Source organism: Ahaetulla prasina, chromosome 2 (assembly GCF_028640845.1).
Source record: "Ahaetulla prasina isolate Xishuangbanna chromosome 2, ASM2864084v1, whole genome shotgun sequence".
Classification (NCBI taxonomy): domain Eukaryota; kingdom Metazoa; phylum Chordata; class Lepidosauria; order Squamata; family Colubridae; genus Ahaetulla; species Ahaetulla prasina.
The window spans coordinates 303219951-303234980 of record NC_080540.1 but is presented as its reverse complement, the minus strand read 5'-3'; the positions used below and the strand labels follow the sequence as shown (position 1 = coordinate 303234980).

At 48.2% G+C, this 15030-nt stretch overlaps 1 protein-coding gene across 3 annotated transcripts in view; it reads right to left on the bottom strand.

The window, feature by feature from the left end:
• The window catches only part of IL11RA (interleukin 11 receptor subunit alpha), a 94655-nt gene that overhangs the window by 43496 nt on the left and 36129 nt on the right, over positions 1 to 15030 (bottom strand). For all 3 annotated transcript variants that reach the window (XM_058172420.1, XM_058172423.1, XM_058172421.1), the window contains exon 2: positions 9367 to 9477. In XM_058172420.1, the coding sequence (XP_058028403.1) occupies positions 9367 to 9369 (3 nt within the window). In that variant the 5' untranslated portion in view covers positions 9370 to 9477. The remainder of the gene's footprint in view (positions 1 to 9366; positions 9478 to 15030) is intronic.

The window sequence follows — 15030 nt, the reverse complement described above, 5'->3', positions numbered from 1 at the left end:
CTTTGAGTGCCATACAAATTAAATGTTAAGAACATAAAAACTGAACATAAACATGTAAAAATATTATTTGTGGTGGCTACGGCCGCATCCCATGCAGGGGGCAGGGGGCCGGGGGCCATCCACCAATCAAGACAGGCAAGCTGCAGTGACCCACTTAACAACCCAGGCAGCCTTTGGACACGATGAAAGAACCTGCCTTTCATCAGGAGGGTCCCAATCCAGAGGGTTAGGATTGCCAATAAAAATCTACTGGGTGCCCCAAAGCCAAGTGGAGGACAAAGTCCATACATCTCTGGGAAGTAGTAAAATACTCCCTACCCAAGGCGAATACTGCAAATCCTGAATTTATGGTTGGCATTTGAGGCTGTTGGCACAACAAAGCCAGGCAGAAAAACAGCCCAAGTGCCCACCTGGTTGCCAGAAGCCACCTGAGGGTTGATGGTACAATCACTGTGCAAAGAAAGCTCTACTTGTTCCTGCAAGTAGTTAGCATCCTAAATTCCACTTGTTTCTTTAGGCTCTCTACTACGCCCCTCCATGCAGCAGAAGAAGACGGGGGGGGGGGGAGGGGGGTTGAAGGGCTGCAGATACAGAACTAGGCAGCAGGCAGGCTGCAGAAGGATATATTCTTTTTCATTTGTATGTAGACTTCATATTTCTTATCCACCCATCTCCCTCAGATTCCCAGGAAAGCTAGAAAGATCACTGTTGAATTTGGGAAGTTTGGGGAAACGCCTTTTCCAACAAAGGCGGAAATATAGGGACTGTTTCTAGGTTTTCAGAGGTTAGCAGAAGAACGGAGTGGGAAGGGACCTTGGAGGTCTCCTAGTAGAGGTGCTCATGGCAAGAGACCTTCTACCTACCACTGAAGTCAAAGGGCCGTCCAGGCTCTTCTTCAAATCCTCCACAACCTCTGGAGGGAAGCTGTCCCACTGATTAATGGTTCTCACTGGGAGGAAATTCCTCCTTAGTTCCAAGTGGCTTCTCTCCTTGATTAGTTTCCCTCCGTAGCTGCTTCTCTTGCCAAGTTCCGGGAAGGTTGTTTCTTTTTCTTTGTGAAATGCAATTAAGCAGCCAACCAATACGTATTATTCGCATCTGCACAGATGCACATCATTTACCGCCCCCCCCGCCCCCGCTGGCTCCCTTCACACAGCACCCTTGGCCAGGTCAGAGAAAAGCCTCTCCGATACATTCACACAACATGCGAGAGTAGTTTCCTAGTGGTTCCTTTTCCTGTCCTTATTTAGCATCAGGTGCCGGCCCTCCCTCCCGGTTTGGCTGGGCCATGACTCAGGGAGCTGTGTGGATCCGGAAAACAGGACGAGAGGCCTGTAACCAAGTTAAATCTGCTTTGCTGATGCCGCAATTGGATTACTTTAATCTTTACAAGGAGGCCTGTGAAGGTCAGCGTCCTTAATCTTTCAGGAGCTGCTCAGATCCGTTCTGCAGACATGGCAGGCAATAAACTCCGTCCAGACTTCAAAGCCAGCCCTGCCCATCCCCCCCCCCTCGGCCCCTGGAAGGATCGGATGGCTGTGTGACACGCACCCTCCCTGCCCAAGCTCATGCGGGGCTGTGAAAGAGCAGGTAATCGTCGGCTTACAGCCAGAACTGGGATCAGAATTTCTGTTGTTAAGCAGTTGAGTTGTTGAGTGAGTCATGCTGTGATTTTATGACCTTGTTTGTCAAGATCGTTAAACGAATCATGAGATTGTTAAATGAGTTGGTGGCTAAGTGTTTGAATTTCCATCACATGGTTATGGGGATGCTGCAATGGTTGTAAGTGTGAAAAATGGCGATAAGTCATTTTTTTTGCTGCTGTTGTATCTTTGAACCGTCACTAAATGAACTGTTGTAAATTGAGGACTATCTGTATTTATCTCCCACCTTTATTTTTATAAATAACTCAAGGCAGTGGGATTCTCCTTCCTCCTCCTCTTTTCCATTTTTTTTTTGAGGGGGGGTTTTCACATCTATTTGGGATGCTCCAAGCAGGAAACCCTCTCTTTGGGCAGAAGGCTCAACTTAAGTTTGGGGGAAGGTCTCTCCTTAGTTACCCCTTAAATAGGGTGGGGTTTGAACATCCAAGCTCTTGGCAATTCCAAGAAGTGACAAGAGTCCTGTTCAAAACATGAGAAGATGTACCTTGATGAACGTATCTTTTCTTTTATGTACACTGAGAGCATATGCACCAAGACAAATTCCTTGTGTGTCCAATCACACTTGGCCAATAAAATTCTATTCTATTCTATTCTAAGAGAAGAGAAGAGAAAGAAGAGAAAAGAAGAGAAGAGAAGAGAGAACAGTATGCAAAAGATAGAATGGAATGGAATGGAATGGAAGGGAAGGGAAGGGAAGGGAAGATGAATTAGGAATAGAACAGAACAGAACAGAAGAACTGAGTTGGAAGGGACCTTGGAGGTCTTCTAGTCCATCCCCCTGCTTTCTTCTCCTTACAGAGTCCAAACCGCTGGACAGAGGCATCCTGACAGGACAGAGAGACCCAGCTGGGCCTTGGACCCCAGCCCCCTTTTTTCCACGCAGCGTGTCTGCCTCCAAAATAAGCAGCCCGCTCTTCTGCTGCCGCCCTGGGAGTCCGTCCTGCATTCCAGGAGTGCAAAAAGAGTCTTGGCAGCGTGCAGAGTGCTGGCTTTGCAGACAAAAGGCCCTTCTGGTCTCCTTGGCGTTCCAAGGGAACGTTGGCAGGAAAACCAGCCTGGAAAGGTGGGGCGGTGGAGCGGGTTTGGGGATCGCCTGGGCCACTTCACCGATGCATTCCCAAAAATGAGGAAGCCAAAGCTTGTGGAGGAAGGCGGGGAGGGGCAAATCCTCTCTCCCCAGTCATACATGACTTTCTGTCCCGATCTGTCCTCACCAAGCCCAGGATTGGGCGGGTGTGTGTGTGTGTGTGTGTGTGTGTGTAGCCACCCCCCCACAGCAATTGTAGTCAGAAAGAAGGTTCCAGCTCTAGCTGGACAGGTCAGGTAGTACCTGGGTCCATAGCAGGAACTGTGAGAGGCATCTTGGAGTCTCAGCGGACAAGCACTTAAGTATGAGCCAGCCGTTTGCTGCAGCTGCCAAAAGAGCCAACACAATCCTAGGTTGCATTAATGGGACGGAATCACATGAAGTGTTACTAGTACTTTCTAATGCCTTGGTAAGGCCACGCTTGGAATACACCATCCAGTTTTGGTCACCACAATGTAAAAAAGGTGTTGAGACTCTGAAAAGAGTGCAGAGAAGAGCAAAAAAAGAGGATTAGGGGGCTGGAGGCTAAAACATATGACGAATGGTTGCACGAACTCTAGTGAAAAGAAGTTTCCAATTCCTGTAACTGTTTTTCATATATTTTAGCTTCCAGGCCCCTAATCATCTTTGTTGCTCTTCTATGCACTCTTTCCAGACCGGGGTGACATGATAGCAGTCTTCCGATATCTGTGGGGCTGTCATAAAGAGGATCAATCTATCCTCCAAAGCACCAGAAGCAATGGAGGGAAACTATTCAAGGAGAGAACCAGCCTAGAACTAAGGAGAAATTTCCTGACCATGGGGACAATTAATCAGTGGAACAGCTTGCCACCAGAAGTTGTGGCTGCTCCATCACTGGAGGTTTTAAAGAAGAAATTGGACAACCGTTTATCTGGATTGGTTTAGGGTCCCTTGCTTGAGCAGGGGGTTGACTAGAAGATCTCCAAGGTCCCTTCCAACTCTATTATTCTGTTAGAGTTTCCCAATTTTGGTGACTTTAAGACACTTGGACTTCATGGCTGCTGGGGAATTCTGGGAGCTGAAATCCAAGATTGGACATCCCTGCTAGTAACAAAGCAGAGAAGGGGCGAGTCCAGCAACAAAGAGGCAGAATCTTTCATGAGTTTTCCAACTAAATGAGAACCTATCCAAGAATTGTTTTGTTTCTAACTTGGCAAAAATATAGCCAGACCTCCTTGGGCTGCATTGTGAAACTCTCTGGGATTTTCGCACTTTTCAGTTTTTTAATTGAAGGGGTGCCAGTCCTGGGCCTCACAGGGACCTGGTTTGGCATCTCCCTCCCCAAATTAGCCATTCCATGCCTCTGATGAAGTATTTTTATTCTCTTATTCTTGTTCTCGTTTTCATTTGACAAATTCCAATAAATAAATAAAATAAATAGATGCGGAGTTTTGTTCAGCAGAGATATTCTCAGTGTGAAGGGCCAAGCAAGTAATAATGGATGGAAACTAATCAAGGAGAGATCCAACCTGGAAATAAGGAGGAATTTTCTGGCAGTGAGAACAATCAACCCATGGAACAGAAGCTGCCTTCAGGAGTTGTGGGAGCTTCATCACTGGAGGCTTTCAAGAAGAGACTGGACTGCCGTCTGTCAGAAATGGTGAAGGGTATATCTGCTTGGGCGGGGGGTTGGACTAGATGACCTACAAGGTCCCTCTCAACTCTCTTAATCTATTAAGAACCTCTGTTATGAAGTGAATCATGCCCAATTTCACGACTGTTTCCGCTGTGGCTGTTACGTGAATTAGCCCAGTTAAGTGAATCACACGTTCGTTAAGCGAATCCGGCTTCTCTCATCGACTTTGCCTCTTGGAAGCCGGCTGGGAAGGTCTCGAACACGTGACCACGTGACCCTGCAGTGGGTGCAGATACACACCAGTTGCCGAGCAGCCAAATTTTGATTATCTAGTCATATGAATGCTGCAAAGATTGTGAGTGTGAGGAGTGGTTGTAAATCCCCTTTTTCGGTGTTATTGTTACTTTGAATGGTCACTAAAAGAATCGGTTGTAAGTCAGGACCGCCTATATAGGGGCGAGAGAGCCGGCCTCCCCATCTCCCAGCTGGCTGCTCTGCAGCTTCATCTGTTTGGCCAGTGAAAGTTTAACTCATTATTGTTGTTGTTATTTTATGTCAACCATCTATATCAGGGGTCTCCAACCTTAGCAACTTTAAGCCTGGCGGACTTCAACTCCCAGAATCCCCCAGCCAGCAAAGCTGGCTGGGGGGTTCTGGGAGTTGTGGTCCGCCAGGCTTAAAGTTGCTAAGGTTGGAGACCCCTGATCTATATGGCCGCCCATCTTCAGGCAAACTTTGGTGCCACACAACCCCCGAATAAATACCATTCATTTAGTGACCACTGAAAGTTACAATGCCACTGAAAAAAGTGACTAATGACTGTTATTCACACTTACAACCGTTGCAGGGTCACGTGATCAAAATTCGCAGGCCTGGCAACTGACTCGTATTTATGACGGTCGCAGCGTCCCAGGAGTCACCTGATCCCCTTTTGCGACCTTCTGACAAGCAAAGCCAAGAGCGGGGAAGCCGGATTCCCTTAACAGCCGTGTGACTAACTTAACAATTGCAACGATTCACTCAACAACGTTGGCGAGAAAGGTGACCAAATGGGGCAAGACTCACTTAACAACTGCCTTGCTTAGTAACATAATTTTTTTGCTCAGTTGTAAGTCGAGGTCTACCTGCATAGCATCAATGAAAATAAAATCCTTCAAAACAATATGACCTCATCCCGGGATACCCAGCCCGTCATTCAGCCAATCTGGGCAGTGCATTATGGGAGTTTAGCTTGCAAATTTGGCCTCCGACAAAGAAAGAGAGAGAGAGAGAAAGGTGGAAAAATAACAATAGCAAGACTGAAGCAGGCGTCCTGGGAGGAGGAGCTGACCCCCTCCCCTTAAACCCCCCAGAATATGAATCCCACCCTCCTTTTCTGCGCTGCCCCTCTTTGCAAGCCTCCGTGCTGCTCCCGCTGAGCCTCTGGCTGCAGCACCGAACAGCCTTCGCCAGGGTACAGCTGGCAGCTGGCAGGACCTCTCTCCCTGTCAGCAGAACCAGAGCCAGAGACCCAGCCTTCCAGCCCACCACCCCAAATGCAAGGGGCCGTCTTTGGGGCTGCCTCTGGCAGGCAGAAGCGTAAGACAAGACTCCCTCAGGTGCGTTTCCCTTGGCCGGGGCTCCCATTCTCACCCCCTCAATTAGAGCTGCTTAAGAAAACACGGGTTTCAAAGCCAACGGAGGAAAATCATCTTCCCTGGACCGAACTGTGCCCATGTTTGTTTAATCAAACCCAGATGCTGCAGGTGCCGTGCCAGAGAAGGAAAATGCGAAGCGCCGGGTGGGGGGTGGAGAAGGGAGAATAAAGGGGAAGCTTGTCTCAGGCAGGCCTGGGGGTGGGGTGGGGGGCTGGCTCCTAAAGTGGGTGGGGGGTGGGGGGCAGGAAAGGCAAGGGGAAACACTGGGGGCTGAAGGAAGCCTGCTTCTGATTTTGGAAACTTGAAACTGATCCAGGGTCTGCTGCGAGAGCAGGCAGCGTCTCAGGAAAAGAGGGGCTGCGATTGCTCCGTTCCCTGCTTCTCCCCACAGCAGCCTTCGGGGTGAGGTGGCGCATGCAAACATTGAGGCATTTCTCTATCCAAGAATCCCTAAATGAACAAGCCAGCACCATTTCTGCACAGTATAAAGTTGCACAGAGGGTCTTTCTGCATGTGTGAATGCATTCAGAACCTGAAAATGGGGAGCATGGCAGGTGCAGAAATCTGGATCTCTATTCTCTTATCTTTGGCAGAAATCAGAGCTTCCCATATTTCTCATAGCCATAAAGGCCTTTTTATTCATGCTGGCGGGATTTTTTTTCCTAGTCTCCCTTACAGGAGAGTAGGAAAACTCGCAGAAATATTCCAACTCAGAAATATTCTTAGCTCTCTTTGCAGGCACCCATAACTGAGATGTCCTCCTATCTTCTCATGTCTACGAAGGACTGCGAAGGCCCTTCCAAAAGCCTTTTTCCTTCTTTTTGGTAAATACTTCGTGGTTGATTCGGAGGTATATTTTGGATTTTCTCTGGCTGAACTGTCTCGATTCAACATCGATTTTTTCACTAGTGGAAAACATGGTTTCCTAGGAAGGGCTGCCATTTATTTGAATCCATTCTTCCTTTCGTTCTCCCAGTGCCTCCTGTGCTGCCCTCTTTGCAAGCCTCCGTGCTGCTCCCGCTGAGCCTCTGGCTGCAGCACCGAACACTCTTCGCCAGGGTACAGCTGGCAGCTGGCAGGACCTCTCTCCCTGTCAGCAGAACCAGAGCCAGAGACCCAGCCTTCCAGCCCACCACCCCAAATGCAAGGGGCCGTCTTTGGGGCTGCCTCTGGCAGGCAGAAGCGTAAGACAAGACTCCCTCAGGTGCGTTTCCCTTGGCCGGGGCTCCCATTCTCACCCCCTCAATTAGAGCTGCTTAAGGAAACACGGGTTTCAAAGCCAACGGAGGAAAATCATCTTCCCTGGACCGAACTGTGCCCATGTTTGTTTAATCAAACCCAGATGCTGCAGGTGCCGTGCCAGAGAAGGAAAATGCGAAGCGCCGGGTGGGGTGGGGGGTGGAGAGGGGAGAATAAAGGGGAAGCTTGTCTCAGGCAGGCCTGGGGGTGGGGTGGGGGGCTGGCTCCTAAAGTGGGTGGGGTGGGGGCTGGAAAGGCGAGGGGAAACACTGGGGGCCGAAGGAAGCCTGCTTCTGATTTTGGAAACTTGAAACTGATCCAGGGTCTGCTGCGAGAGCAGGCAGCATCTCAGGAAAAGAGGGGCTGCGATTGCTCCGTTCCCTGCTTCTCCCCACAGCAGCCTTCGGGGTGAGGTGGCGCATGCAAACATTGAGGCATTTCTCTATCCAAGAATCCCTAAATGAACAAGCCAGCACCATTTCTGCACAGTATAAAGTTGCACAGAGGGTCTTTCTGCATGTGTGAATGCATTCAGAACCTGAAAATGGGGAGCATGGCAGGTGCAGAAATCTGGATCTCTATTCTCTTATCTTTGGCAGAAATCAGAGCTTCCCATATTTCTCATAGCCATAAAGGCCCTTTTATTCATGCTGGCGGGATTTTTTTTCCTACTCTCCCTTACAGGAGAGTAGGAAAACTCTCAGAAATATTCCAACTCAGAAATATTCTTAGCTCTCTTTGCAGGCACCCATAACTGAGATGTCCTCCTATATTCTCATGTCTACGAAGGACTGCGAAGAACCTTCCAAAAGCCTTTTTCCTTCTTTTCGGTAAATACTTCGTGGTTGATTCGGAAGTATATTTTGGATTTTCTCTGGCTGAACTGTCTCGATTCAACATCGATTTTTTCACTAGTGGAAAACATGGTTTCCTAGGAAGGGCTGCCATTTATTTGAATCCATTCTTCCTTTCGTTCTCCCAGTGCCTCCTGTGCTGCCCCGCAATCTTTGGGTGCAAGAGAGGCGCCCCTCACACTTAATGCCAAGCCTCCCCTTATCATATAGATTGTTTGCTTCTGGGTCCAATTCAGGCTATTGATTGTGACCTATAAAGCCTTCTATGGTTATTTGAGGGACTTTTTCTATCCATCGTCTCAGAGGGGCGTGTTAAGGGTCCAAGAAGAGATGCCTTTCTGGCTTGGCACATAACCCAGCCCCCATCATTTCCTCTTGGGTTAGACTGACCCCAAAGCATCAGATTTGGGGACCCCGTGGGAGTGTGGAACCTGCAAAATGAATACATTGCCCATAAGCTGTTGGTTGGCATTGCCCCGAGTTTCATATTTCTGGCTAATCTGTTTCAATTATTTCAACTTTTAAATTGTTTTTATTTCTATAATTTTTTTTCTTTTTTGTTATTTTAATTCACGAGCCACCCAGAGTCTCACAGAAGAGACGGATGGTTATATAAATTTGCAGGAAATAAATAAATATTCATGTTTTCTTCTTTGGAAACGATGAACAGCTGCGCAGAAATCATAAGCGTGCATTCAATTTGGCAGAAAGAGATTGTGATCTGTCACCACGTGAAGGTTCTGCATGTCAACTTGTTTCACTAAGGGATTCCTTGAAATGGGCCACCTGGCCAGCAGAAGGACGGTCAACCCACAGTGACCAAGTCCAGATTGTGAAGCTCATCTATGGCAGAAGCCAATTGCCTGAAGTATCTAAGCCAGGAGTCTCCAAACTTTAAATGTTGTGGCTGGCTGAGGAATTCTGGGAGTTGAAGTCCAAAAATCTTAAAGGGGCCACATTTGGGGTCTCCTGGTCTAAGCAAGCATAACATGAGATATGACCTAATACCCAGGTTTATTAAATATGACTGTATTACCTATCCCACGGTAGCAAAATTAATCATTCTTATTAAGTAAATTCATGTCAAGTGATCAATAATTTGGATCAACACAGCCTCTTGTGATGGGGATGTTTCTGCCAAGGTTAAGAGCAATCCATCTTCCAGGAGTAAGCGTGAAAAGGGACCTCAGCCCAGGTCAACTTTCTGATCTTCTCTGGAGAAGACCCGGGTTCCATCCAGCTTAGACTCTTCTCAACCTTCTTAGAACCAGATTCATGGATGACTCACCATCACGAGATCCTGTCTTGCTACATTTTCATCAGGATGGCTGGAACGGAGAACCTCTGCAAAGAACCATCCTCCTGCGTGAGAACTCCAACAGTCGCAGAACCAAAGTATCTGGAGAGGAACAAGCGGCAGATGAAGGTGAACATAGGTGTCCCAGGATCCAATCTGGGTTGGTCGTTGGAGCCAGAGTTTCTTCTTCCAAGCTTTCAGACTCGTATTGGAGCCCATCCTCAGGGAACTTCTCTCTCTCTCTCTCTCTCTCCCTCCAGAATATGTGCCCTGGGCTGTTCTACGTGTTGCCTTTAGAATAGAATAGAATAGAATAGAATAGAATAGAATAGAATAATAGAGCTGGAAGGGACCTTGGAGGTCTTGTAGTCCAACCCCTTGCTCAGGCAGGAGACCCTATACCATTCAATACAAATGGTTGTCCAGTCCAGGGATCTCCAACCTTGGTCCCTTTAAGACTTGTGGACTTCAACTCCCAGAGTTCCTCAGCCAGCTGGCTGAGGGACTCTGGGAGTTGAAGTCCAGAAGTCTTAAAGGGACCAAGGTTGGAGACCCCTGGTCCAGTCTCTTCTTAAAAACCTCCAGTGATGCAGCACCCATAATTTCTGGAGGGAAATCATTCCACTGACTAATTGTTCTCACTATCAATAAATTCTCCTCAGTTCTAGGCAGCTTCTCTCCTTGGTTAGTTTCCTCCCCTTGTTTCCTATCCTGTTTTGGAGAATAGGCTGACTCCCCTCTTCTTTGTGGTTCCTGGTTGTATGTGGTTTTGAGTTGTTAATTAGGATGGCCAGCTATTAAGTTGTTAATTCTTGTTCTCTTGTAACCGTATAACCCATATAACCATATAAATGCAATGTGTAGAACAGCCCAGGGCACATACTCTGCGGAGAGAGAGACGTACCCTGAAGATGGGCTCCAAGTTTGGAAAAAGAAACCTTTGGTCCCAGTGACTGACTCAGATTGGCTCTTCCAGAAAGAAATTCCCACATGTTAACTTCTGTCCGGTAAACTCCTGGCAATATCACCATGTTTAGCTGAGAACATGGACCGGGAAGAGAACCCCCTGGCCTCCCCATTAGCCAGATCTGACCCTCCTCCTTATTCATAACCCCCTTTCTTTGCATTGTCCTCTGGGAGGCTTCCCAGCCCTTTTGACCCACAAGCGGTTGGGAAGAGGAGCCCGTCTGAGTTGAAGGAAGGGCTGGCAGCCTCTTCTGTGGTTGGGCTTGGGCAGAGGGCCAAGGCGGCACCTCTGCTTCTCCATAATCACAGCCCCGTTCCTCCAGGGGGCACCGATCCCATCAAGCAGAGGTCTCCAACGTTAGCATCTTTTAAGACTTGTGGACTTCAACTCCCAGAATTTCCTAGCCAGTGTGAATTCTGGGAATTGAAGTGCTGGCTGGGGAATTCTGGGAGTTGAAGTCCACAAGTCTTAAAGTTGCCAAGTTTGGAGACCTTTGCCACATGGCCCCCCCTCCTCCTCTGCACAAATCTTAATCTTTTTTGTCACTGATGACGTTACCTAGTTGGGTCATGAAACATCTCCAAGAAAACAGCTAAGCTCAGAAAAAAAAAATGATATAAAGCACAAAATACAAAAGAAAATAAGGGGAAGAGAAAAGTGAGGAGCAAAGGGGAAAAAACACACACCTTGACTTCCGATTCCTTTTGGTGCAGTAGAATAAGATAATAGCATCAAATCTCAACTGTTTACTGTTATATAATAATATAAAGTAGCCATTTTTATATCAACAAACCTATCTAATCCACCGAACCCAGGGTGGCAGCTTCATGGCTTGCTGTGTCTCAAAGCTCCCTGCTACTGGACACAGGGAGACAGACAGACCCAAAAACTTCCTCAACCTTGGCAGCTTTAAGGAGGGTGGACCAACTCCCAGGATTCCCCAGGCAGCAGGCTGGCTGGGGGATTCTGGGAGTTGAAGTCCATGCATCTTAAAGGGACCAAGGTCAAGAAACTCTGCCCTAAAGCCAAACACCACCCAGAAACGTCTTTCTTTGATTTGTTAGCTGAAACACGTTGATAGTCCACCCAAAGGATCTTGTGGTAGGTTGTCGTATGGATTGTTTTATTTAAAATTTTGTATATGGTACGTCAGCCAAAGTTGTAATGGAACTGGGCAGCTTACAAATGTAAACAAACAAAGGAACAAATAAATAATACATACATTTAAGGAAAAAAATAAAATACCAAGAGTTGGTGAAAAATCCATTTTAGGGAGGAAATATGGCCAAATTGCAGCCTATATTCTGAGTTTATATGTTATTTATTTATTGGATTTCCAGTCTGCCCAGTTATCCGATTCTGAGTACTGTAAATGTTCACTGCCCCAAATCCATAACTCGAGTAAAACAGATAGAAAAGAAAATAAACTAAATCAACTCAATATTGCTCATTGCAAAATCAAACGAAAACTTCTGATGTTCCAATACAGCCCTAGAAAATCTAAACACTGGAAACCAAAGGAACGTGTGAGCTCAGCCCTGCCTGAAGGCTCCGTGACACAGCCAGGCCTTTAACAAACTTTCTGGAAACCAGGGTCAGGGCGGAAGTTATTGTTGTTGTTGTTTGTGTGTAACTTCATTCTTTTTTGTTTTTCCAGCCAAGAAAAATAATTCCACAGTGCCTCTCCAAATCCCAAGGCCTGGCTTGGCCACCCTTAATTCCTGCCACCCCGTGCCCTCCCAGTGCATGCCCCCCCAAGGTTTGCCCATCGGACACCCTCCCACCTCCAAACCGGCTCTGGGTTCTAATCCTGGAGCGAGAGGGCCAACAGTTCATATCCCACTGACGGGTTCAAACACCTTGGCCAGTTTCCTGCTTGCTTTCTTCAAAGCTCCCCCAAATTTGCCCAAGGCAGGTAATGCAGGAGCTTCTGTCCCCCTCTCCTCACTTCTTCATGAAGAAGGAGGGGGGGTTCTCAGCAAAGGACCTGCTCCCCCAGCCTCATTTTCCCATTGAGACAGGAGGCGAGGGATGTGGGGCCAGCACAGGCTTTGCAAACTGGGTCCCCCTCGCCTCTCCTGCCCTGCTGGTCCCCCCAACTGAGGCTTGGCTGGCTGCTTTCCTCAGCCCCCCTTGAACCCGCCACCCCAGGCAAAGACCCCCACAGAAGGCTGTGCTGCCTTCATTGCTCCTAGACGGCTTCTGTACAAGAGGCTGCCATCCACAAAGGGTGAGGAGGAAAGCAAGCAGCTGAACTTTCCTGACAATGAGGACAATTAATCAGTGGAACAGCTTGCCACTAGAAGTTGTTGGTGCTCCATCATTGGAGGATTTTAAGAAGAGATTGGACAGCCACCTCTGGGATGGTATATAGGGCCTCCTGCTTGAGCAGCGGGTTGGATTAGAAGACCTCCGAGGTACTTTCCAATTCTATTATTCTGAGGATGGACGAACCCAGCCTCCCATCACCTGCCTGAGTGGGACCCCTACTTGGCACAACACTCAGTCAATCGGAATAGAGCTGGGAGGTACCTTGGAGGTCATCTAGTCCAACCCCCTGCTCAAGTGGGAGACCCGGCCTATCCCATTTCAGACAGGTGGCTGTCCAGTCTCTTCTTAAAACCCTCCAGTGATGGAGCTCCCACAACTTCTGGAGACAAATTCCGTTCCACTGATTGATTTTTCTAACTGTCAGAAAAATTTCTCCTTAGTTCTAGATTGGATCATCTCCTCTTGTTTAATTTCCATCCATTCTTTCTTGTTCTGCCTTCAGGGGCTTTGGAGAATAAGGTGACCCCCTCCACTTTGTGGCATTTGGCGAAAGGAAGCAGAAGCCAGAATTCCCTTCGGTGCCTCGAAGAAGGTCACCAGGTTCTTCAGTGGAAGAAAATAACGGACCTCCATATAATCAGGAAGTCTTGTGCAGGATAATCAGGGCCGTATTTAATCTTTGCTTCCTGAGGCCCCGTTGAGTAAATTGCAATTCCCAGCGTTCCCAAGAAGGGCTGGGGAGGCTGGGAATTGTGATCTGGGCATGGCAGGGGTGTGTGGGGGGAGATTTAGCAGAAGACGAAGGAAACAGTCCCGGCCTCTCCCATCTGCAGCAGGAAAGGAAGCCAGCCTAGAGGACCGGGGCTGGCATCTCCTGGCCACGTTGTGACCCTCCATGGTGTGGACAGCTGCCAAAAAGGCCAATTCAATCCTTGGTTGTATAAACAGAGGCACAGAATCAAGATCACGGGAAGGATTAGTACCGCTTTGTAAAGCCTTAGTAAGGGCAAACCTGGAATCCTGCATCCAGTTTTGGTCCCCACATTCCAAAAAAGATGTCAAGACTTTGGAAAAAGTGCAGAGAAGGACAACTAAGATGATCAAAGGTCTGGAGACTAAAACATGATGAAAAATGGTTGCAGGATTTGGGTTTCGCTAGTTTAACGAAAAGAAGGATTTGGGGTGGGGGGGACAACAAGAGAGGAGTCTTCCAGGATTTGAAGAAGAGAAGAAGAGCAGGTCAATTTATTTTCCAAAGCACCAGGCCAAGAATGGATGGGGAGAAGCAACTTGGAATTAAGGAGAAACTTCCTAAAAGTGAGGACAATTAACTGATGGAAGAACTTGCCCTGAGACATTGTGGGTGCTTCATCACTGGAAATTTCTAAGAAGAGACTGGACAGTCACTTGTCTGAAATGGTATAGGATCGCCGCCGCCCCTCCGCTTGGACTAGAGGATCTCCAAGGTTCCTTCCAACTCTGTCATTCTGTACTCAGACTGTGCCTTCCAGAATAGCCTTCATCAATCAATGGAACCATGGAGGTCACTCAAATGTCACTTCCCACACCCCATTTCTAATGGGAAGATGACCCCCCCCCCTTGCCTTGCAGAGCCTGGCTGGTCAGAGGCTCAGAGACACAGAGGGGCAGCCGAGGAGGAGGCACCGTGGAGCCCCAGGGTTGTTTTCCTTTGGGGCAGGGCAGGGGTGAAATACATCCGGTTCGGACCGGATCGCGCAATCCGGTAGCGACCTCGGTGGCTGGTTCGGCGATCCGATAGTGATGGTGGAGCAAAGCTACGCCCACCTGCCTGGGTGTCATTACTTCCTGGTTTTAAACGGGAAGTAATGTGTTTTTTTGCGCATGCGCAGGTCTGCACGCACATGTGATGCGCGCGTGTGCACTTCCGAACCGGTAAGGAAGCTAAATAGATTTCACCCCTGGGGCAGGGAAAAAGTAGGAGCAAAATGCTGCAAATCAAGTTCATAAGGATGTGGGGGGAGGAGATCTTCTAAGTCCCCCTCCTGCCCTGACTCTGGGTCCCACCAACCCAGCGTGTCCCACTCGGGTTCAAATGTAGCTGGCTGACGTCCTGTGTTCACTGCAGCTCTTCCACCACCCATCCCACTCATCTTAAAGCAGGCGGGCTGGGAATTCTTCTGGGAACTGAAGTCTTCCCATCTTAAACATGGGGAATTCTGGCAGTTGAAGTCCACCCACCTTAAAGGACGCTGGCCTGGGGATTCTGGGAGTTAATCCAGCTATCTGCACATTGCCAAGTTTGATAAACCCTGCTCTTAAGTGGACAGCACTGGGAGAAGTCCAGCTGTGGCACCATTATCTCCCTGAAGATCCCAGGGCCCACCTGCTCTTGATGCTCCCGGGTCAAATGGACAGCTAACATCAAAAACATCATC